At 53.3% G+C, this 24,220-nt stretch overlaps 1 protein-coding gene across 9 annotated transcripts in view; it reads left to right on the top strand.

Moving 5' to 3' along the window:
• Positions 1-24,220, top strand: part of NRG2 (neuregulin 2) — a 184,011-nt gene that overhangs the window by 143,844 nt on the left and 15,947 nt on the right. For 5 of the 9 annotated variants that reach the window (XM_033096416.1, XM_033096415.1, XM_033096422.1 and 2 more), the window contains 4 exons: positions 830-1,001; positions 7,917-8,035; positions 16,271-16,391; positions 22,361-22,437. In XM_033096416.1, the coding sequence (XP_032952307.1) occupies positions 830-1,001; positions 7,917-8,035; positions 16,271-16,391; positions 22,361-22,437 (489 nt within the window). Of the gene's footprint in view, positions 1-829; positions 1,002-7,916; positions 8,036-16,270; positions 16,392-22,360; positions 22,438-22,813; positions 22,873-24,220 lie in introns of all 9 variants that reach the window. The other 4 variants (XM_033096419.1, XM_033096417.1, XM_033096424.1 and 1 more) reach the window with 1 other exon arrangement.

Genomic DNA, 24,220 nt, shown 5'->3' with positions numbered 1-24,220 from the left:
GGACCTGTGTAAATAGAATGGTGATGGTGTTTAAGAAACACGGGAGTAGACTCCCCGCTCGGTATTTGCAGCCCGGCATCCGTGTTTGGGCCTGTGCCCACTCGTGTAGCCCCACGCCTTGTCCCCCACACCGCCATTCCACTTCATTCATTCAAGTCAGCCCACACCCCCGACCACGTGGGATTCTCCCCAGCCGCAACACCGACCCCCCCTCACCCACTCCCTCCCTCCTCTTTCTAGCCCCATCCCTTAGCTCTTAGCTGAGTTAGCTCCTCCCCCAGCCTGGGTTGGCTTTGTTCCTCTGGGCTTCAGCATTCCTAGGCCTCCACAAACCATGCTGTGATGTCACTGCCAGGACAGGAGCCATAGCTGTCATTTTGGTCCTGTGTCCTCTGGGCCCAGCCTAGGCCTGGTGGTCTGGGACAGGAGTTAGAGCATGAGCACTGAAGTCAAGGAGACCTGGGTCTGAATCCCAGTTTCATCACCTTGGAGAAGTCACTTTACCATCCTGAGCCTCAGTTTCCTCCATCAATAAATGGGTTTAATCACTGCAGTGAACTCATGGGGTTATTTCGTAAGCTAATGTCTGTAAAGCTCCTAGTACCATTCCAGGCATAAAGGAAACTCTCCACGGGTAATAGCCACGCTGACATCATTACAGACCCTCTGTGAATGCTTGTTGAATTGAACTAGGGAATGACATGGGGGGCAGCTCCCCAGGCTGCACCTCCCCGGGCCCAGCCCAAGGACAATGGTCCTTCCTCCACTGCTCATGCCTAATATTGCCCCTGCCCCACCATGCTCACCTCCCTGCCTTATACCCCTACAGCCACCCGGCCCAAGCTGAAGAAGATGAAGAGTCAGACGGGACAGGTGGGGGAGAAGCAATCGCTGAAGTGCGAGGCAGTGGCCGGTAACCCCCAGCCCTCCTACCGCTGGTTTAAAGATGGCAAGGAGCTCAACCGCAGTCGCGACATTCGCATCAAGTATGGCAACGGCAGGTGAGCAACAGCCACCTCTCCCTCCCGGCATCACCCCTCTTGAGAAGGAGGGACCTGAGCTGGCAGAACGCAGGGCTTTGTACCCAGATCCACCTGTGGATCAGGTTCTGGTCCCCCTTCCTTGCCGCGCCCAATTTCTCTTTTCAGCTCTGGGCCCCTCAAGTGATGTTGGCCCAGCGTCTTCATACTGTAGATGGTTAATTAATGTCTCTGAATGGTGGAAGGTAATTTCATTGTCAAAGTCAGCTTTACCAGTCCCTAAAAGTTCTCCAAGGTCCTGCCACAGTGTCTGAAAGCCCACCATTTGGCAATCTTTGATGAAAAACTCTGATTGCAGAATGCTGGCAGGTGAGGATGGGCTGGTTTCTCAGCTCAGCGAGCTGTCGTGGGCAGAGAGCTAGGTAAGCGGAAAGGGCGCATGGCCTTGACTGTGTCTTAGGACACAGTATCGGGGAGCCTGCGTCTTAGGCACTTGTCCCCTGTGGTGTGGAAATTGCCTTTAATCTTGGAGTCCATGCTCGAGGGAAGTGAGTCACAAGCCCTGGAGCCTCCAGCCGTGGAAGATGGATGGCCTGTCTTCCATCTTGGGTTGGTCCAGCAGGGGACTTCAGGCATCAGAGAAGCAGGAGTCCAAGGGCAACCTCTCACCTCTGTCCTGCCTCTCACAGCCTCTGAGGGACCGTCAGAAGGCAGAACAAGCAAGAGGGAAGGCCCCTATCACTGGCTAAGCAGGAGGTCTGCCTGACCTCTGTTCTGTCGGCCCTCAGGGCTAGGTGGACTTCCCTCTATGGCTGAGGAGCACCCCAGTCTTTCCTGCCCCTCCAGAATAGATTACACCACCCTCTTCATGGCTATCATTTTCCTCCTCATCCCCCCCAAATGCAAACGAGGGTGGTTTTAGAGGACCCCCAGCCTGCCCTACAACAGAAAGGGATGGAAAGAGGCCTGGGCTCAGTCGGCTTCTGGTTGGCTGTGTGGTCCGAGAAGTACTTATTCTGCCCCTAGGCCTAGTCTCCACCCCTGCGACAGAGGGTGTGGAGGCAAGGGGTCTGGGAGGTACTTCCAGTTTTCTGCCCCTCCTTCCAAGAGCGGGAAGCAAAGGTAGAACTGGTCATCTGGAAAGTGGTCCAGGCGAAAAACAGTCATTTAGGAAGGCTTTGGTTTAGATCAAAAGTTTGTGGTTGAACGAATGCTGCTTCTTCCTAAGGAAATTGGGAGGAAGTGGTCGTGTGTGTCCCCAATCTACAGATTTAGCAAGAAATTCAGGTTGTCCTCCAAGCTCACCTTCTGAGGCCACACCATCCCTTCCCACTTTCCTGACAAGACTGGCTCCAAACTGGAGAGAAGAATGCACAGGCTTCTGGAGATATTGGGGCCCTTGCCTCCCTCCTGTCCTCTCTTTCTGGAAGAGGGCCTCTCCCCTACTTCACTGAGACAACAGAAGTCAGGAGAAAGTGTTTTCCCTTATCTCCTCATTACTCTCAAACACATCCACAACTTGGCCATCTTCATCCCCCCGTTCTTGATCCCTATGTCACACTCACCCACGCACTCCTGCACACACGAGCAGACACCCTCAGAGTCCCTGTGCTCTGGTGAACTCAGCCTTTCTCTTTTTACTCTCAAACCTTCTCACATGGCTCCTCTTCTAAAAGTTCCCCTCCACATTGCGGTGCCTCTTCCTCCTCTTCCAGCTGCTGCCCTGTCTTGCTTTTTCCCTCCACCAACATGGAGTCAGTTTCATGCCCACTCACTGCGCTCTCTCGTCTTTCACTCCTCTTTGCTCCGCTGGAATCTGCCCTGTAACACAGCCCTCACCACCACCACCACCCACCCCAACACTCTCTGTGGCTGTGGCTCTTGAGAGACCAGCAACCTTTGAGCTTCCTGGTCCTGCACCTCCAGGCCTCTCAGCAGCCGTTGACGTGGATGCCACTTGCTCCTCTGCCCCTGTGACCCTGCTCCTCGTCCTCCTGTGCCTATAACCACCCTCTCTTGGTTGCCATCAATGCTGGAACTTTCCTGTCTGTCTTTTGGGCTTCCCTCCTCTCCTCCGTGCCTCTCCTCCTGTGGGAGATTTCACCCTCTCATATCTGATGACCCCAAGCCTCCACCTCTAGTTTGGTGGCTTTATTTTTTTTACCCTGAGTTCCAAACTCATGCTGCCAGCTAAACGCTAAATACCACCCCGAGATACCCCACAATATCGCAAATCCAGAATGCCCCAGTTAGCCTCTCCTCCTTGCCCTGCCTCACCCTCCATGCTCCCCTCTCAGCTGTGGCAGAACCAGACTGCCCGCTGCTCAGCACCTTCCCTGTGCCATTCCCTCCGGTTGGATACCACATCTCCAGAAGGAGGCACCCTTCTCTCTGCCCCACAGCTTTCTTATCTGGTCTCCCGGCCTCTTAGCCTCTTTTCCTCCACTGTCCCACTCTTGGTTGTCCCCACCTTTTCTGGGCCACAAGCCCCTTTGTGAATTCTTTTCTGTATCTAGCATAGCATCAACTCTGTGCTGGGCACTCTGCAAGAGGCTGGAAATACACTGGGGAATGGAACTCATATGGTCCCAACCCTCACAGCATTTCTAGTAGACTAGCTTTTAGTGTAGAATCTGGTTAAAGCTTTGACCCTTTCTTCAGAAAAAACGTGTGTCTCATCCACCGAGTTTTGCTTGCAGTTCTACAGGTCTGCAGTCACTGACCCCTGTGACACTGACAGGGGGTGATGATCTTTCTAACATGGTCACATACATGAGTGGAAGTTCATTTACTTGACAGATCTTGAGAGCCTGCTGAGTGCCAGGTACACACAGACCAGGCCTTGGGGCTCTTCTGACTCTCTCTTCCTGGCCTCCAAGTCACGGCCCCCCTGTTCCCAAACACCTCGGTGCTCCTGATCCCTGCTCTTTCCTTAATGACCCTGGACTTGGGCCCAGGCTGTTCCCTGTGCTGGCAGCTATCACACACACACACACACACACACACACACACACACACACACACACACACTGTCCCGACAAAGTTCTCCAAGGCCCAGCTTAGATAGCATATCCTTCAGGACACCTTCCTGAGCTCTCCTCATCTCCTGTCGTGGTGCCTTAGACACCGTTCCATCACACTGTTGCAGGGGCTATCGCTCTTTCTAGCATGAGAGAACCTCAAAGTCTGCCCCTCACACACACACCCTCTCCCCTATACGTCCCGGCAGAGGAGATCCACATTTGGTGTTGAACTAATGAGACTCTTGCAGGATTCCTTTCTTGGTTACAGGGTGACACCAGGGCTTGGCAGGTCACTCTTCAGGTTGACCTAGCTTTTGAGCAATTTAGTGTCCTGGTCAAGCGTCAGTTTCATCTGACAAATGGGCCACCCAGTTCAGAAACGGGGCCTGGTCAGGTCTTCTCCTCCTGAATATCAGGGACCCCTAAAAGCCTGAAATGTGCCCCTGTCCCCTTCCTGTCAGGGCCCTGTCTTATCTGCTGCCTCTCTGAAACTTGCTTGCTCCACCCATCCTGCCCCTAGGCTCCCAGCAGTGAGTGGATGAGGTGAAGGGGTGGGCCGTGCTAGAGAACTGCTGATTCCCCTGTTGTGACTCAGAGAGAGCTGCCACCTCCACACACACTTCACCTGGCATGGGGGCCAGGGCGGGGCAGGGGACTCCTTTCTGGCAGCACCCTCCTTCCTTCTGCCCGCACTGCAGCTTGCTCTCTGGCCCTCTTAGCACTTCTTCTGTTCCGACCACTCTCTGTCCTGACATTGTTCTTGGTCTGCAGAGACCCCCTCCCAGCAGGTGCTGTCTGTCTCAGGGGCCGCTGCCCAAGGTGTCTCACCCAAGCCTACCCGTGCCAGGAGAAAACTGGCCCCCCAAGCCCTGGGCACAGGGCCCTCCCCTGCAGAACCGCGTGTTCCCTTATTTATGAGGGGCAGGCTGGAACAGGCCCCTCAGACAGGCAGAGGGAGGTAGGCACTGAGGAAAATGTGAGGACGGGTAGAGGACGTGGCCGCCCAGATCCCATCCCTGCCAACAGAAAACTGGCTAAGGAAGGAAGGGAGGGGCATCCATTGCAGGGGCAGGCCTGGGTCAGCATGGCAAGGGGGCGCTAGGCCTGCTAGGAGGTAGGAAAAAGTCCTGAGTCCTTGGGGCTAGGAATGAGGAGAAAAGGGTATGTGTGTGTGTGTTCCAATCCCCCTCCACTCCTTCAGGCCAGAGAAACCCACAGAGCCCCACCCTTCGGCTCTGACCCCAGGGCCTCTTATGCAAGTCTGGGGCCCACCTCCGTGGAACTGACAAGTTCATTACACAGCTGGTACATGTAGGGGTCATTGTTTCTGTCCCCTTGCCTCTTCTGGTTCCTCAAAGAGGAGGGGCTCTCCCTGAGCTCTGTGCCTCCTTTCCCCAGGTCTGACACATTTTCATGTAGGAAGCCTTCCTTCCAGTTCTAGCTTTTGTCCCTCTAGATATCTGTGAACATATTAACTCTGCCTTGTCCTGCTACATACTCGTGTGATGTCATGTAAGGGAAGATCCTTTGAATTCAGCTGTGGGTGACAGGAGGTTCTTGCTCTGTGTCCCCTCTACCTTGATCCTGTGACCCTCAGGTGATCCCCCATTCTGCTTGTCTAGTGTCAGGAAAGAGCTGGTGGCCAGGAAGCAAGAGAAGCCTCATTCTGGGGCAGCTGGGTTTTGTGGCATCCAATTAGGCTGGAGCCAGGAAGGAGATGCTGTCTTAGCCAGAGGGGCCTCCAAGGTTCTGTTTAATGAAGGGAACAAACTTGAACTGACAGAAGAGGGTTGTAGGCAGACACCAGGCCAACAAGACACAGACCAGCTTGAGCCGGGAAGGATGGCGGGTGGGGGGAGTCAGGCAGCTGTTACCATAGCATCAGTAAGGGCATCGCCACAGCAACAGGGCCTACGGACAAGACAGCCTCATTGACCCTTGTTCAGGCGATCTTGGCATGAGGAGGTCTGGGAAGAGGTCCACTCCTAGAGACAGAGGTGGAGCCCAGGAGACAGGAGCCCAAAGCACAGCCCTGGTAGAGATGTAGCTCAGCTTGCCATCTCCTCCGCCCCGCACCCAGCATGTCTGCTCACCAACCCTGTCCTCCTTCCCCCATCGGCTTCCTGGCTCCCTTCTGCATCCCTGGGCTCAGAGCAGTGGGAGCTGTGGTACCCTCCCTCCTGTTCCAACCCACTGCACATATTCTGGGAATCTGGTGTTTTAATTCAGTACTAAAAAGAGGAGGAGAATACATCATGGAAAGAAATTTTCATGCAACTTCTTGTTTCTCCCTGGGGGCCAGCCTAGGATCCCCTGGCTTTATCCAGAGCTCTGCCTAGCCCCTGGAGAACACTGAGGCAGAGGGAGCAGTAGGATGTGTGACTAGACCCTATAGAGCCAGGCACCCTGCGCCAGGTGCAGAGAGAGTCTGGAAAGGAAAGAGAGGTTTGGCAGGGTCTTCAGAAAAGAGGAGAACCAGGACCAGGTGACCTAGAGTCACACACAGCACTGGAGTCCCTGCCCAGGCCTGGCCCCACAGCTGTTAGCATGCAGGCACTGGGTGCAGAGCCCTCCACAGAGAGGGTAGCTCCAGCGTCAGGCTCCAGGAGACAGTCCGTGAGCTGCTGAGGGGCCCACGACCTCACCAACTTTAGTTCCTTGTTCACCTCTGCCTTTGCCTTTTCAGTAACCTTTGGACAAGTTCTAAAGCCCCTCTAGAACTCAGTTTTCCCATCTGTACTGTTCTGTCCATCTCCAGATTAGCTGTGAAGGTCAAGTCAGGCCACAAGAATAGGATCTTTTTGTTCCCTGAGGTATCCAAGCTCCAAGCACTCAGAAGGCATCCAGTAAACATTTATTGATTGAATGAATGAATGAATGAATGAAGTGAAAGCACCTTGGAGAGGCTACAGAGGGCTAATGTGAAGTCAGCGGAGAGCCATAGATTGGGACTGGGAGGTTGGGCACAGTTGCCATGGGAACCTATTAGAATAGGCTCTCCCAGGTACCTGAGGATACGCCTTGCATATCTAGAGTGACAGGCTGCCACTTTCTTTTTTTTTAAGAAATGTGCGGTCTTTTATGTAATTCTTACACATTGGCTATGAAAGTGTTTCCCTGCAAAGAGAAGAGTTTTATTGTGTCGTCACAACAGAGGAAGGTGGGATATAAAATATCATCAACCTGGATAACAGTATGCACCTTCGCAAAAGCAGAGCTACTAGCTTATAAAAAACATGAAATATGTTAACATAAAATGATGTTCATATACATCTTAATTTAAAACAATTAATGCATCAAATCTCTGTTTAAGACTTTAACCTGAATATTAAATTGAAGAGTCCAGACTAATTACTGTTACCATGGCTCTTCCCCACATATAACACACACACCATTGAAAATAATTTAAAACCTTCACATTCTTAAATCTATGTTAGTGAGATGTTTCTCCAGAAATCTTCCAAATAAACTTCTAAGGGAAGGCTGAGGTAGCTGGTGAGCCAGAGGCTGCCCTGTTGTGGGTATGGGGAAGGACACTGGGACTGGGGAGGGGACACTGAAAGAAGAGGTGGGAGGTTGGCCATGTGACTTTCTAAGGGACTCTGCTTTCTTCCCCCAGAGAAATAGCTACAAATAGTGCCCCGCCCTGGAAAAGTAGATGTGGGGATTCCTAGATTTAGAACATGTGTGTAGCCACCAGCCCCGCCCTGTGTTCTCCTTAGTGCCCAGGTCTCCCTCCAGCTCCAGGGACTCAGTGTTCCACCTGGACCCCAGACTCGACTTCCTATCCACCCTGAACAGCCACTGTGGCTCTGCGGGGAGAGATGACCGCTGGGGGACGTGACGGCTGGGAACCACAGCTGGCCTGAGCCCGGGCTCACGTCTCTCCCTCTCTTATTCCCTCCCTAACCAGAAAGAACTCACGACTACAGTTCAACAAGGTGAAGGTGGAGGACGCTGGGGAGTATGTCTGCGAGGCTGAGAACATACTGGGGAAGGACACAGTCCGAGGCCGGCTCAACGTCAACAGTGGTAGGTGGTCCCCCAACAAAAGGAGGGCTCCTACGGGGGTTCAGTGGGGCAGGCCAGTTGCCCCCCAGCCCTTGGGAGGCCAGCACATGATCCATCTTGCACTTGACTCTCCTCCCTCCTGCTGCTGCCATATCAAGCCCCGAGATCTGGGCCGATTCAGAGAAATGCAGTTGAAGCATAAATGTTTAGCTTTGTTATCTGGGCCTGGAAGAGCCGCCAGCTCTCATTTTAAATACCCTAAAAACTAAATATTTTGAAATCAAGAGGTGGGGTGGGGGAAGGATATTTTTAGAAGGCAATTATGGGAGGCTGTGCTGCCAGGAGCTGGGCGCCAGGGAGAGACGGGCCCAGGATGTGTGTGCAAGCTGACTGCCTCTTGCCTGTTGCTCTGCTGGGTACTCCAGTGCAAGCAGCTGTCTCCACAGGGACATGGCGGGGAGGGGCCAGGGGGGTTTGGGTACCTTTGACCCTGGGGACAGCCTGTCAGGGATGACAGGCCTCTTCTCCCCACACGTTGTTGTCCTTTCCCTTGAAAAGTTGTGTAGTCACGACTCCAGGTACCCTTAGTGTTCCCTTTCTGCAGGGGCAGCTCCAGCTTGAGCCTGGAGGCTGCCTCCTGCTGGGCTGTCCTCTCCGGCCCTGGTTGTTTCTGTTGACTGGGGAGTCACCAGAACTGCCTGTTTTCAGGCCGTACCCCTATATCTAGCAAACCCCACAGATCTCTTCCCTCCTCCTGACACCCACAGACTGAGCATACCATTTGGCTCCCTGGTTATTTGGGTTCACTTCCAAGTCCTGCCCCATCACAGTCTTATCCTGTATTTGTCCTCGCCCACCTGTATTTCCACCATACAGCCTTCTAGAACTCTCTAAACCCAGCATTGTGTAAGGGGAAGGTGGAATATCCACTGTCCTAGGCCCTCAGAAGAAAACCCAGCTCAGACCCTGTTTGTCCTGTATTGTGAGGGATCCCCTGCTCTCCCAGCCTCTCAGTTTCCTCTGTCTCCCCTACCACTGTATCTAATGGTCCTGGCCAGGCTTCTTTCTGGATCTTTCTCACACCCATCCCTCCTATTCTTACCCCACCTCAGGAGCAGCCTTGGTGCCCGGTTTCATCCCTACTTACCTGAACCAGAGTAAAGGTTCAAAGGTTCAAAGACACTTTCATCCTGTCATGCACCCACTTCATGGAGCCACAGAACAAAGACTTTGCCCCACAGCCCAGCTCTCAAGGAAAGGTCCAAATGACGGCAGCCAGTCCCTTATAATCCCGTTCTTATTCTTCCTTCCATGACATCTTGCCTAGGCAGCCTTCCTCCCTGATCACTCCAACTTACTGCAGTGCCAGGCCCAGCTCAGGCCCCATTCCTGGGCCACTTCTTGGCCAACCATGGTCTTGTATATATCTTGAATTCTAGCCTTCGATGATTCTTCAACTCTCATATCTCCCCAGTGGAATTGAGCCCAGGAGTGGGGAGAGTGGGACAGTGCCCTCTCCCCAGGAGTTATAATAATAGCTACTATTACTAAGAGTGTGCTCTGCACCAGCCTCCCCATTATCTCTTGAACCCTTACTCAAGGCCATGATGTATTTTATAAATTATGAGACTGAAGCTGACAGAGGTTAAACATTCTGCCCAAAGTCAAACAGCTTGTTAATGATTGAGCTGTACAATGTAAAAGCACTTGGCAAACCCTGAGACCATGTGCTATATGAGGCCTGTTTACCTCTCTGGCCTCAGGGCCTAGCATACTGCCTGGCTCATAGCAGGCACCTGGGATATATTATCTAATAGGACTAAGAACCTGCTCCACGGCCTTTAACTGACTCCCACATGGCCCAGGCTGCGCATGGTTGCTGTGGGGGTACCTGGGCCCTCTGCTCCTCCCAACCTGTCCCAAGCCTGGGAAAATGGGCCCGCCAGGAGTCTAGCACCTGCTACCTCAGCCAGAGTAGGCAGACATTCTCAGGTCCACTTTGGTCTCCTGTTGTATTATTCAAGATTTTCTTGACTGGAACTGACAAGAACACAACTTAAAACTATCTGAAGGAATGTGCTTATTGAAAACTGAGACATCCAGAGGTAGAATGGGCGCTAGACACAACACGGTCCAAGAATTCAGAGCAGGACTCCAAGTGTGCTCTCCTACTGTGTGTAGGCCTCATTCTCTGCTACTGGAAAACGGGCTTCTCCCGTGTGTGGGGAATGGATTGGGAAGAGGAGGCATGGCCTCAGACAGGTCCAGGTTTATATCATCCCAGCTCACCACCCAAAGAGATGGCTTTGTCTCTGTGTCCATTCATACAATCACAAGGATGGATTCCAACTCCCCCTGCTGTGATGTGCTGTGCTCGGCCTAGCTACTGTGCTCAGGGGGATGGGGTGCCATCCTTGCCAGGCCTGTGAGTGTGCAGAGTGGGTGTTGAGAAGCAGAGTACTGTGAGTGTGGCCCTGCCAGGACCATGGGATGGGGCACTTCCCCAGAGGCCTGCTGTTAGCAGAGGAGGAGGGAAGGGCTGCCATGCAGAAAACCACAGGAGAGCCCTCTCTCCTTTACAGGGCTTGGGCCCTAAGGCTGGGAACTTTTGTGAGACTCCTCGGAGAAGCTGCAACCCATCCCACACGCAGGCGCCTGTCAGCCCTCAGCAACCCACGTTCTGATCAGTTAGGGAACCAGACAGTGGAGCTTTGGGCTGGTCCTGAGGGCTTCCCACGGAGTTCCCTGCCTCTTATCTCTCCTGCCTGGCAAAAGAGTGGCAGGAGAGTGGTGGAACGAGTCCAGAACTTGTGTCCCATCTCTGTGGTACAATCCTGGGTGAGATACACCACCTCCTCAGCCTGAGGTTTTCCCATCTGAAGTTAGATGATCACTAAGCCCCTTCTACTTTGCTCATGGAGAAACCTCTGAAATTCTGAGTTTGATGTTGAGGCTGACATCCTATGCACCTAGCTGCTACCACCACACACACCACCACCACCAGCACCACCGCATCACACCATACCACACCTCTTCGATTGCCCTGTTTAGTCCATGGCAGGCCAGAGCCTACTGTTGATGTGCAGAGGTAAACAGGGACACTGCAGGGGACGTTTTCCCAGGCAGAAGTAGATGCCCAGGATGTTCCCTGTTTCCCTGTGGAACCCAGAAGACCTACAGTATCCACACCCCAGGGAGGGAGATGGAGGGCCAGTATTGGGCAGCTGTGCGTACCCACCTCTGATTCATCCCAAGGTGGGTTGGCTGGGCCCATCTGGGCCCCAGGGAAGCCAGAGCTACTGGTGTGGGGAGGCCACACAGTAGCCACTCAAGAGACATCGAGGTGGCTCTTGGCTGCCTACTGCAGCTCTGTTCCTGTGAAGCTCAATTCTCCTTCCCCAAATCACAGCACACCCTTCTTGCAGTCACAGCTCTGCCAGTTCACAAGAGGCTGCATTCCTGAGTTGGCTGGAATGGGGATGAGTTGGCAAGAAGTTTGTGGTGCTTTTAACAACAATCCACTTGGTCCAACCCACTTCTGAGTTAGAGAAACTAGTTGCCTCATCCCAGGTGGAAGAGAACTTAGAAATGTCCCGGGTGGCTATACCAGTCCCAGGATGTCGGGCTGGGCCTGGTTTCACCCAGAGGGCAGGCAGGTTTGATCTGGGGTATTACTGGACCGTGGAAGCCCTGGAGAGGCTTCTGGGCCTATGCCTTACCTTAAAAAGGCTAGCTGTTTAATCACACACACACACACACACACACACACACACGCACACACATATGCATGGACACACACGCATGCATTCTCAGTCATGTATGCAGCAAGGCTGTACTCAGCAAGACCTTGTTCTGAGCTCTGGGGAGTCACTGTCCAGGCTTCCAGAAGCTAAAACCTGAACTCAAAGTATCTGCCTGTTCTAACACATTAAAGAGGAAGGATAGGCAACTTTACCAATGGGAAAGGGGGCATTCGGGCAGGCAGGACGGGACACTTGATGGATAAAGAGACACTTGATCTGGGCCTTGAAAGATAAGCAGAGGTTTCTCCATGAGCAAGGGAGAAAAGCAGTTGCAGCAGCTGGCAGCAGGGAGAGCGTCTCAGCCCCTCTTCTGGCCCATTCTCTCTTCAGGGCCCTGATAAACCCACTCACACCAGGACAATAATGGCTGATGGAGGCTTCCTGGGTTTACCCTGCCCAGGCATTTTTTAAATCAATTTTTTGAGGTCTAATTTACATACCATAAAATGCACCCTTTTAAAAGTATACAATTCCGTAGGTTTTAGTATCTTCACAAAGTTGGATAACCGTCACCAATAATTCTGAAGCATTTTCATCACCTCGAAAAGAAACCCCATAGCCATTAGCAGTCGCTCCCCGTTTCTTGCTCCCTCCAGCCCTTGGCAGCCACTAATCTAGTTTCTGCCTCTATGGATTTACCTATTCTTGATATTTTACATAAATAGACTCCTACAATATGGGGTCTTTTGTGACTAGTTTCTTCCACATAATATAATGTTTTCAAGGTTCATCCGTATTGTAGCATGTATCAGTATTTCATTCCTTTTTATGAATCATATTCCATGCTATGGATATACCACATTTTGTTTATCCATTCATCAGTTTGGGTTATTGGGTCATCTGAGATTTTTCCACATTTGGGCATTGTAAATAATGCTGCTGTATCATTCATGTCCAAGTTTTTGTGAGAACTTGTTGTCGGTTCTCTTGGGTCTACATCTAGGAGTGGAATTGCTGGGCCACATGGTTACTCTATGTTTAATTTTTTGAGGGACCTCCAGCTTCTGTTTCAAAGTGGCTGTGCCATTTTACATTCCCACCAGCAATGGATGATGGTTCCAATTCCTCCTCAGGTTCACCACCACTTTTTTTATTATCCGTCTTTTTTATTATAGCCATCTGAGTGGGTGTGAAGTGATATCACACTGTGGTTTTAATTTTCCGTCCCCTAATGACCTCCCAGGAATCTCCGCATTTAACGGGAGATAATGCTTTGATCTACAGAAAAGGTGCCATCGTCGGCCAAGGCTCAGGGCTACACAAGACAGGTGTGGCCGCTGCCCAAATGGGGCTTACCTTCTAGCGGAGGGGCTAAGCTTTGCACAGCTAGTAACTGCACAAGTCGTCATTTGATTATGTTAGAATAAGCACTGCAAGTACACGTATATGAAGCTAAGAGGAGTAAGGAAGAACCTGAACAGCCTCTCTGACACACTGTTATTTTGAAAGTCCTGGACAGGAAGGTACCTGGCTTGTTAGACGAGCTAGACTAAGCCAGTGTAGTCGGAATTTACTGCAAGCGAGGGACAGACATGAAGCGGGAGAGGTGGGGAAGCCCAGATTAGACCTGGGAGGAGTTAGGGGACTCTATTCTGAGTGCAAATGGAAGCCATTGGCAGGTTTTGATAATAGAAGTGATGAATTCATATATTTGCAAAGGCCACTTTGGCAGCTGCAAAGCAAAAAGGTTAGAGATAAAGGAAAGAGTGAGGGCAGAAAAACCAGCGAGGAGGCTATTGAGGTCATTCACGAAAGAGACCATGGAGGCCTGGGCTGGGGAGGTGAAAGTGAGACATGAACAGAGCCTTGTAAGGATATAGAAAGGCAATCCTTGGTGACAGATGGCTGGGGGAACAAAGGAGGACGGGACTTAAAGATGCCCTCTAGGTCTTAGGGTTGTGCCGTGCAGTCACTGGTGACCAGGACTAGAGGCACACGTGGCTGGGCCGGTGATTGGCAGCTGAGTTTGGGGTGGCTAGGGGCCATCCCAGTGGAGGTATCAAGGGAGCAGCCAGACTCTCCAACTTGGACTCCAAATGTCATTTTCACTTCCCCAAACCCGGGAGAACACAGTGAAGAAACATGGGTATGCTGATGAGGTGGTGTAGAAATGTTGCCTTGGGGGCCCACTTGTGCTAGAACAGTGTGAATGCACTGTTTTCTGTGTGGAAATCTCCCTGACATGAGCCTTCACCACCAGCAGTTAGGCTGTAGCGACTTGAGAAGGCCCTGCCCTCACAGGGGTGGCCTAAGGTACTTCTTTCTGAGGTGGAAAGGCCTGTGGCCATTTCCTTCCACACCCTCTGTGACTGGCCCCCCCACTGGCTTCCCTTTTTGCCTTTCCTGGGGGCCCTAGTCCCCATGACAACACAGTTCTGGCAGCCCAAGCCAGTGCATCCCAGCTGGGGCCCTGTGTTCCTCTAGGATTTGTCTTCTGCCTCCCAGGGCCTCAATGAGCACAGACATGCATGTGTACAGGCCCGAGTTTGCAGCTGTGCTCCCTGCCACCACCCTGGCTGCTGTCTGGTGCTCACTTAACACCGCAGTGGGAAGGCTCTGCCACCCATGACTGCAGTGGAAGCCAAGCTGGGCCTGGCAGGTCCAGGCCAAGATTTCCCTGGCTTAGCCAAGGCTCCACATCAGGTTTGCATTCATCTGCTTATGTCAAGCCTTGGTGTTGACGTGTTCTTCCATGAGGGACTGGGTAGCTGGCAAGAGTGCTCATCCAGGCATCAGGAGTTCTGAGGCCTCATCACAACACACATTGTGACTTTGGACAGGCACTCCCAGCTCTCTTTCCTCACTCGCCCTTGGCAATGTAACCAAAGAGCAGGACAACCTCTAGGGTCCTTCCAGCAATGGGGTTTTATAACTCACAGGCGTGGTCACCTCCGCTGTTTCTTTTCTCTGTCCCTTTCTTAGTTGCCTGGGTCTCACTGACCCAGAAGAGGGACAGAGACCATTAAGAGGCCTCCTCTCCCAGCCAGCATGTGGGTCCCAGCTGGGTGTGGGGGTGCGTGTAGGCAGGAGACCTCAGCAGGGATGGGGGTCAAGGATGCCAGGTCAGCAGCAGGCATGACGTGAAGGCGAAGGTGGGAGCTGGCCGTGCCCGCTGAGTTTTATCAGCGTGCTCCTCAGACATATACAGAGGCAGAGCTGTGTATACACTCCCAGTCCCCACGCTCCATCTGTCTCCCCACATGTCTAAACACTGAGGGCGCCGAGTGCCTGCCCTCCTCCTCCTCCTCTCACCCCCCATTACTGCAGCGGGTGGTAGAGACTCAATACCCCTGAGGAGAAAGGACCAGCCCAGGTAGGATGGATCATCTCAGTCAGGACGCCACTGCTGCGTAGGTGGGAGTGAGGCCCTCAGAGCCCCAGAGGCTGAGGGGGGAGCAGGCACCCCTTTCTGGCTGCCCAATCTGGATACACAGCCTAGAGGGTTAGCTTACAGATAAAACTGACATGTAAGGCAAGAATTTTCCCTTGAAGCCAGCTTTTCTGGATGCCAACCCAGGGGAGAAGCAGAGCTTTAGTTATTTTCACTTATCAAATGAAGGTGATCGATCAGAGGTGCAGACCGGGTTAGCAGCCTTAAAGCCCAATCTTGCTCTCACCTAGTTTTCACATCCCAGCTGTCCCCCAGCCCATCCCCTCTCCAGCAACCTGAAGCCCAGGGATTATAGCCTGGTCTGTCCAAGGCCTGGAGGCTCCCTACAGAGGCAACAGCTGACTATGTGGAGGAGGAGGAGCTGCTGGCCAGGGGAGGGCAGACATGAAGAAGACCCTGGATGCTTATGGAGAAGGGCTTAGTGGCCTTTGTAGCATTCCTGGGAGGCTTGACTTACCTGAGACACACACACACACACACACACACACACACACACGGGAAGAGATGGAAGCTAGGGTTCTCCCCACATTTCCTTAGATCTTAGAAAATGACAGTGTCCAAAAGATGCCATTCCCCTCAAAGCCCAGCTCCCTTCCCGCCAGCCCCAGATCCGTTGTGGGAGCCCAAACAGTGTGGATGGATGTGGATGTCCCCTCCCTGCACCCCTGTGACTTTTTTCCCCAAGTAAGACATGGCATCTCATCCCCCTGCAGTGGAGCCCCCAGGAAGGCAGGCAGGGAAGAGGAGAGGTGGGCCCTATTCCAGTAAAGGGAGCAGTTTGTGCTAGCCTCTCACCCACTCCAAACAAAATCTTCCTGGCCTTTGGAATTTGTCCCAAGTGAGGGTGCAGGTGGTACTGTGCAAATGGTCAGAGCTTATGGCGGCTTCCCCTTTGCCTTGTTGGTGACGGGGAGGGACCACCAGACCGTCTCTCCCCAGCCATCCCTGCAGTCTCTGATCGTCCAGCTTTGAGATGGGCCCTGAAGGGCTATGAAGGAGGTGATTCCTGGGGCCCAGAGGTGTTCTCAGTGGGTTACTGGCCCGTGTCTCTCGTACCTCTAGTGAGCACCACTCTGTCATCCTGGTCGGGACATGCCCGCAAGTGCAACGAGACTGCCAAGTCCTATTGTGTCAACGGAGGCGTCTGCTACTACATCGAGGGCATCAACCAGCTCTCCTGCAAGTAAGTGGCCGGTGGGGGTGGGCCGGGGGTAGGATAGGGCCCTAGGAAAAGTAGGCTTCAAGCACTGACAAGGGGTGTAGACAGGGAGGTTCACCCCACTTCCTGGAATGTCGGGAAATGTAAGCTGTAAAGGGCTCAGGGCTTCTGTAGTCCCAGTTTTACAGGCCCCTACCCACCCCATCTCCTGATGTCCACCCTTTCACCAGCACCTTTTAGGGAGATGGGGATGCCAGTCTCTGACCTGGGCATTGGGTTTGTTCTCTCTCTCTCTCTCTCTCTTTCTCTCTCTCTCTCTCCCACACAGGCACACACACACACACACACACACCTCAATTTCACAGCAACTCCCCAAACTTTGGGGATGGACATTTTCCAGGGTGTGTCTTCCCCAGAAATGAGGAGCCTGGTAGGGTCAGGCAGGGCTCAAGTCCCAGAGCCCTTGGTAGCTGAGGGTCTGCTCTTGGAGCTTTGTGGGGAGAAGAGGGCTCTGCCCCCAGTGCTCACCTCAGGACCAGCAGGACCCCAATGTCCTGCTCTGGGTGCTGCCTGTGCTACTTCAGTTCCTAGCCCCTCTCTGTGGGGTGAAAGGACCCCAGCAGGATATCACTCTGGGTGTGGCCCAATGGGGAAGGTCAGGGTTGAGGAAAAGCTTAAGCTGGGGCTTCTTTGCCTCCCCAAGGGCCAGAGCCTACTCTCCAGCCAGGCAGGGCTGCCCCAGCAGGACTTCCCAACAGCTTAGAACCACCTGCGTCACTTAGCAAACAGGACAGGTGGGAGCCTGGTCGTCAAGGAGGGCTTCATCAGACCCAGCCAGATCTCCTGGGCAGCTAGGCCCACAATGCCCCCTTGACAGATTCTCGGGTGGGTGCGGGGGACTTACTGAAGGCAGCACAGGTTCTGGCTGGCTCCTGAGGAGGAGTGGAGGGAGGCTGAGCTAACAACTTTGGGTTTTCAAAGCAGTCCAAGCCTAGGGCCTAGCAAGGTGCCAACGCCGCCCCATTCCCATGGCATCTGGGCAAAGGCCACCAGAGTATTTACGGAGATCCAGAGAGAGGCGTTTGCCCACCCCACAGACAAGGTCAGATTCAGCACTCCTCAGCTCTCCCGCTCTCCCTTCTGACTACAGCCTTAGCCAGGACTGTTAAAGACCACCCCACAGAAAGTGATAATGAGGGGCTCCGCCTCCTTCACACTCTCCCCTCTGTGCTAGGCTAGCTGGGCCTGGACTGCCAGGCAGATCTGTGCCTCTTGCCCCAGCTGGCCTCCTTTGCTGGCTTCTTCCCCGGTCCCACCCTTTACCTGCTGCCATCCCTTTCCCAGCCTCCTCCATCCTATATGTCCCAGCAGCAACAGTAGGTCCCCCAGGGAAGTTCTCAGCCCAGACTCAGCCCCTAATCCTTTCCCTCCTTCTGCCTCTTGGAGGCTGCTACGTGAGTGCTACAGACCCCGGGGAACATTCTAGCCTTGATAATGCTCTGAACTCTTTGGAATAGACCCATAGAAACTCATAAGAGTTCTGGAATATACCTCACAGAGTTGGTCTAGCCTTGCACCCCCTTCTTATCCCTCCCAATACACACACACACACACACACACACACACACACACACACACACACACACCAGGCTTCTCCTGTTCCCCAGCCCCTTGCACCCTGGAATCTTGAAGGGATCTAGCAGTGCCACTGAAATCAGCCCTGGCTCCAGGCAGGGAAGGTTTCAACCACCCAGGATAAGGCTGAGGAACGTCATGGGGCCCAGGACTCCAGTGAAGGGTTAGTGTGGGAAAGAGAGTGATGAGCTCATGGGTTCCCAGAGGGCCCTGCCATCAGGGGTGTACCCACAGGACCCTCTGGGAAGGACCCTCCAGCTACATATGAGAAGACGAGGGGGCAGGAGCCTGAGCCATTGTGAAGATAATGTCCTGTTTCCCCTCTCCAGCAGGGCAACTGGGGGTCACTGCTTAGCACCAGAACTTGGTACCCAGAACCACCACCTCCCCAACTCAACCCACCCTGGAACCCACTTCCCTGACTCCCTGAGCCCTCAGGGGAGAGGGGCATCCCTGGCGGGGATTGAGGCCAGGAGGGCAGGTCCTCAGAGCTGTGCTGGAGAAGGACAGGAGGGAGGGGGCCGGGCAGAGCCCAGAGGCCATTCTGCGGGTGGGTGAGATGGGAGGAAGGGGGGCAGGCCTCTTGGGGTTCCTGTTGACACCTGAATGGAATAAAAAGGAGAGAATTCAGGAAACGGGACTCACGTCTTACCATTTGTGCTGTTTGTTTACTTTTTATTTTGATTTTTTTGCATTTCCGCTTAGCTTGGATAATGAAACTAGACTGGTCAGTTTCATTCCAGTTTCTATAAAAATCAGTTTTCCTTCCTGGTTTTCTGACACTTGTTGTTGTGTATTGGTTCAGAGCCCTGCCGGGGGTGTTGGAAAGCAGGCACACTCCGTCCCTCCTGTTTTTCTGGAATTCAGAGCCAAAAGAAACAGTGTCACTGATACTGAATTTTGTTTTAAAAAAGAAAACTTAGGGGGATTTGAAAATGGGGGTCCAAATCAAAGGGACTGTCTCCTGTCTGGGCCAGACAGCGGCCTCTGCACTTCCTCTTGCTGCTTTCTCCTCTTCTCTCCGTGTTTTTGTAGAGCACGGTTGGTGCGTGACTCTTGGGGACTGGTTCAGGGGATGATGACAGAACAAGACTCTCTTTCCAGCCCTGTGCACATACCAGCGGCATGCCTCTCTTTCCCATCAGCTCATCCCCCATTCCTTCTGTTCCCTCCACCCCATTTTCAGGTGACTCCCCCATCCCATACCCATGTGCCTGCTCATCCTCTCCACATCGCCACCCCACCCCTCATGAGGCCAGAGACCCTTCCCTCCCTCCAGTGCCCGGGGCACACCCTCATCCTTCATCCTCCCCCTCCCCTGGGTGAGGGCAGCACACATGGCATTATCCCCAGGCTACCAAAAGGAGAAACTGAGGCCCGGGAGGCGGGGCGGGTAAACGGGGAGGCAGAGTCCCAATTTCTCTGTCACCCCAGATGCAGCCCGTGGGCTCTCCTCTCTGCCCCTCTCTCACCCCTGCTCTTCTCCAGCCCTGGGCACAGACCTTCCCATAGTCATAGCTCATGACTTGGGGGGAAGGGCTGGGAAGGCTTATTACCTGCCGCTCCTTCTGATCTGTCCTCTGAGCTCCTGTGCCAGGTAAATCCCTGTTTGAGTGGGAACTCACCCACTACCAGCCAGCCACCCATACTGAGTTCAGACTCCCCACCTGGGTGATAAGCTAAAGTAGTCTGTACCCTGTTACCTGGTCCTGGGTGCAGGGTAGAGAGGCCGTAGGTCCAGCCCCAGAACCTACTCTAGGGAAGCCCCAGCCTCCTGGGTGTGGTTCATCCTCAACAAGCAAGGCTAAGAATCTCTCCTTAGGAATGTCCAGGAGTCCCCTGGAAGGAGCCAGTACCCAAAGAACAGTGCGGGGTGTCAGTCCTCCCCACCCCCACACTGTACCCATCCCCCACTGCCTTTTCTGTTGTGCAGCCAGGGGGCAACACACTTTCCCAGGGCAGAAAGGTTAGGACCACACTGCACAACTCCAGGGGGCATGTTTGTGTTGTCGATCTGTCCACGGCGCCACCTTGAGTTGTGCAACTCAGTGGCCATGAAAGATATGAGGAGACGTTCAGGTTATTCCAGGCTGGGTGTGGGGTCAGGGACACAGGGATGTGCTTAGTTATCATTGGTCTCCACCAGCCATGGGACAGCATCCCTGACTGTCAGCATTGGCAATAAATTTCCCCTTTGTCTCCTCCTGCCCCTGCACGCCCCCATTTTCTCTCTAACACCACATACACACACACACACACACACACACACACACAAACACACACACACACACAGGTTTTCCTTGTCTCCAAGAGCCAGGCTAATCTCAGACATTGGACACAGTCAAACCTATCTTTTTCTCATTCCTTTGCGGATTCTGAGAGTCATTTTGGCAACTTCCTGTGTCTTTATTCTCCACCCCAAAGGGGCTGCTGCTTTAAAAATCACTTCTCCCCTTTTAGTCCCCATCCCAAGTAGACGTGAGTTTCTGAGAGCTGAGGAAGAAGAGCTGAGCCTGACTGGAGCTGGTTGGGAAGCCTTAGCCATGACCTCCATTTTCCTGGGCTGGGGTGACTGGGGATGAGGGCCGAGGACCAGAGAAGGATATATTGACAAGGTGGTAGCCTGCCCCTCCAAGCCAGGCTGTTCAACAGGATGAGCGTGCATCAACTTCTCTTCTAGCCTTCCCCCACTTTCTCCACACATACTTCCCAGCCGTCCACCACCTCCCATTGGCCAAGCATACCTGCACACACTGCCACCACTGCAGGGACCAGCCTCCGGCCTCCCCTGAGGGAGATGCCATCAAGACCCAGAGAAACTCCTGCTATCTGTTCACCAACCACTTCCCATCCTCCAGGCTCAGTTGGGGGCCACAGGGTTTTTGTGAGCCAATGGCCACCACCCCCTGTAAGCTCAGGGAATTACTGATGGTTGGTCTACACTAGAATCCTAAGAGGTAGAGTACACTCACCTCTTGAGAACGTGACTGATTAATGGCAAACAGTGACCTATTATTGAAGGTACAATGGTGATGGGCTGACCTAGTTTCCTAAGGAAGAAGAGGCCGAGGCAGCATAGACCCATGTCTGAGTAGAGGATTGGGGTCAATTTGGCCCTATCTGTAAGCGTCCCCTAGATATCTGGCCTTGCTGGGGTTCAGAAGAGAGTATAGGCCTGGGCAGTCCTCCCAGACATCTGCAAGACAGGGGCTCACTCGAGGGAAGAGTGCAGCCAAGGAGCAGAAGGAAGTGTACGTGGGGGGAAGGACAAGGTCAGGGAGATGGGAGTGGGTGGCGCTTTGCAGCTATAGAGGAAGCAGTATGGGAGAATGAGCCCCCCCCCCACCCCGGGCCAGGCAGGGATGGAGGAGCAGGTCATGGGGAAAAGGCAGGTGTCCCAGGCAGCCAGTAGGCTCCGATGTGGAAGAGGCTTCAGGGTTCCCTAGGGAGCCTGCTTCAGCTCCCATTGTGGTTCTTGCCATCTGAGGCCAGATGCCCTGCCCCTGCCTCTGGGATGCTGTTAATTCCAGCTCCTGTCCAGCCTCACCTGTTCCCCACTAAGCTTTCCCAGGTCGATTGCTGTAGGGCGGCTGTCCCTAAACCGTGTTCACAAGGGTTCTTCAGATAACGACTTCCATGATCAAATACATTTGGGACATACTGGAAAGTTCAGCTCTTTCCTCCTACAAAACTTTTAGTAGCCTTTCATATGGCGACATGCACTGCATCTCTACAAGGATGCCTGGGAATGGATTTCCTGAGCTTATTTGGCCATAGAACCTTCTTCAAGAGAACAAATGAGACATCTCCAAGGCCCCTTTTGTCATAGGCACACAGTCTGGGAACAGCATTCCAGAGTCTCCTTTGAGCTTTCTGGGGGCTGTTTCATGGATGAGCAAACCTGCCCAGAGCCCTGGAGAGGACCCTGGGGTAGGGCCTAGAAGGAGTGGCTCCCCAGAACTTGGTATTCCAGAGGCCCCCAGCACCCTGCCTGCTGACTTCCTTGGCCCAAAGGGGCATCAGTTCTGGGACCCCAGGCAAGTCAGAAGGGAAGTCTCAACAACCGCTAGGACAATTAGGCAGTAAGCTCCCCATTTCCCCACCCTGCTTCCCTATGTCATCCTCCTCCCGGCCCCCCTCCCCTCCCCACCACCCACGGAGCCACATCTATTAGAAAGAATTTGAAGGAGATTTCCGAGCCCTCCACCCAGCCCCCCCGACTCCAGCCCCTTCTGCGAAGAGTGTGCCCCAGTGCCCGACTTGGTTTTCTCATTCATCACTGTGCACTTTGATTTCTAACCTGAGCCTCGCGGATGATGCCAGTTTGTTCTGTGATTTTTCCCCTTTTCCTTCTCCAGATGTCCAAACGGATTCTTCGGACAGAGATGTTTGGAGAAACTGCCTTTGCGATTGTACATGCCAGATCCTAAGCAAAGTATGTTTGAAGATACAAACACGAGTCCCTGCTCCCTAGAAAGCTTCCGGGTGCAGTCCCCCCCGACATAGGGCGTAGGGCCAGGGGTGTTGGTTGTTTTGATCTTTGGCTGTTTTGTTTTGTTTCTCTTTTCTTTTTTGTATTTTGGTTTGTTAGTTCTTTTGTTTTGTTTTGTTTTGCTTTGTTTTTCATTTTTGGCCTAATCCTTGGGTTTAAAGTGCAGGGCTACAGGTAAGGGGCAAAGTAGCAAGGCCAGTACAAATGGTAACGGTGGCAAGGAACCCAGCTGGCATTGGCAGGAGCCCGTGCCGGGGTGTTGCAGTGCCTGTGTCTTGCTATCCTGGTTCTCTCTTTCTGGTTTTCTTTCTTTTGGTAGGTGTCCTGTGGGATACACCGGGGACAGGTGTCAGCAGTTCGCAATGGTCAACTTTTCCAGTATGTCTCTTTCTTCTATTTCTTTTCTTCCCTGGTGACTGACATTCTCCCCCTGCGGGAGGGATGGGGCCTTGTTTAGCGAGACTAGGGGGCTGTGGGGGGTGTCTTGGACTCCTCTCAGTCCTCAGTGCTCACCGGAAGCCTGTGCAGAGGAGACCGATACGCCCGTCACCTCTACCTCGCACATCGCTGTACAGCCTGAGTATAGTAACGCTGAATTCTCCCTGCAGCCGGCTGGAGCCACACTCAGGCCTCCTCACTGGGTCGGGCAGCCTGGCCAGCATGGGAAGAAGCATTTGCAGAGCCCTTACCTGCCTCTGAAGGCCTGCTTAAGGATGTCAGGCTGCCAGTGGGGCCGGGCAGTGAGTGTGTGCATGTGTGTGCTGGTGTGCTTGAGAGAGAGAAACAAGTTCTCAGACAGCTTAGTCTTCAGGTCTGGACAGAGTTTGTTTTGGTTTGATTTGGGGTGATGGGGGAAATGGGGGAGGGGATTGAGGGAGAACAGGCTCCAGGGCAATGGTTTCCATGCTGGCCAGAGACTGGAGACATTTATGTGGCTACAGGATGTGGGGGGCAGGGGGAAGGATGCTAAAGGTAGAAGGACTGAGGAATTGAGGGATGATTGGTGACTCTCTCCAGGCTTTCTCTGGTGTGAGTCCCAATCCAGGTGTTCATTCCCTTCCTTTCTTCCACTTCTGAGGTTGGAGCACAGTTTGCTGAAAAAAATGTGAGCCCTGTGGTTGGAAGATGAGGCCATAATTGTGGACTGTTTTATTTGGGACTGGGAGCAGTTCCTTCACGTGCCACCAGGTGGAGGTGGAGCAGAGCAAAAAGCCCCAGCCAGCCATGGACTCCGTGTTTGGGGTGCAATGGTCTGTTGGCCTGTAAGGCGGGACCCTGTCACCCATCTTCCAGAGGCACTAGGCCCCTGCTCAGCCTAGCCCCCACCTCCTCCAGGGAGGACCTCTGGGTCCAATGAGGAGTTATGAATCAGATGGGGCCTGGGCATGGAGAGGTAGAGCTCCAAAAAAGGCCAAGGACAGGACCCAGGAGGCCACTGAAATAGCCCTTGGAGAAAAGGGTTTGGGGGTTTGGGTCTCCGGGTGGCTAAATGAGCTTTCCCAGTACTCCTCAGGCCACAGCACAAAAGCCTAGAAATTTCTTCTCCCTCCCTCCCCTTGTAGGAGCCTAGAAGCCAAGACTTGGAGAGGAAAGTAGAGGCCTTAGGGAGGTAGGGGCCAGTCGGCCCAGATGGTGAACTATCTTAATAGAGTGTGGGAGGCAGCATTCTCCCCAGGCCCCTCCAATTGGAGGCCAGAGAGGAAGGCCATGGGGATAAGAGCAGAGC

This window comes from Rhinolophus ferrumequinum, chromosome 24 (genome assembly GCF_004115265.2).
Source record: "Rhinolophus ferrumequinum isolate MPI-CBG mRhiFer1 chromosome 24, mRhiFer1_v1.p, whole genome shotgun sequence".
Taxonomy (NCBI): Eukaryota; Metazoa; Chordata; class Mammalia; order Chiroptera; family Rhinolophidae; genus Rhinolophus; species Rhinolophus ferrumequinum.
The sequence above is the reverse complement of the archived record's forward strand: the minus strand, read 5'-3'. Positions and strand labels throughout refer to the sequence as shown.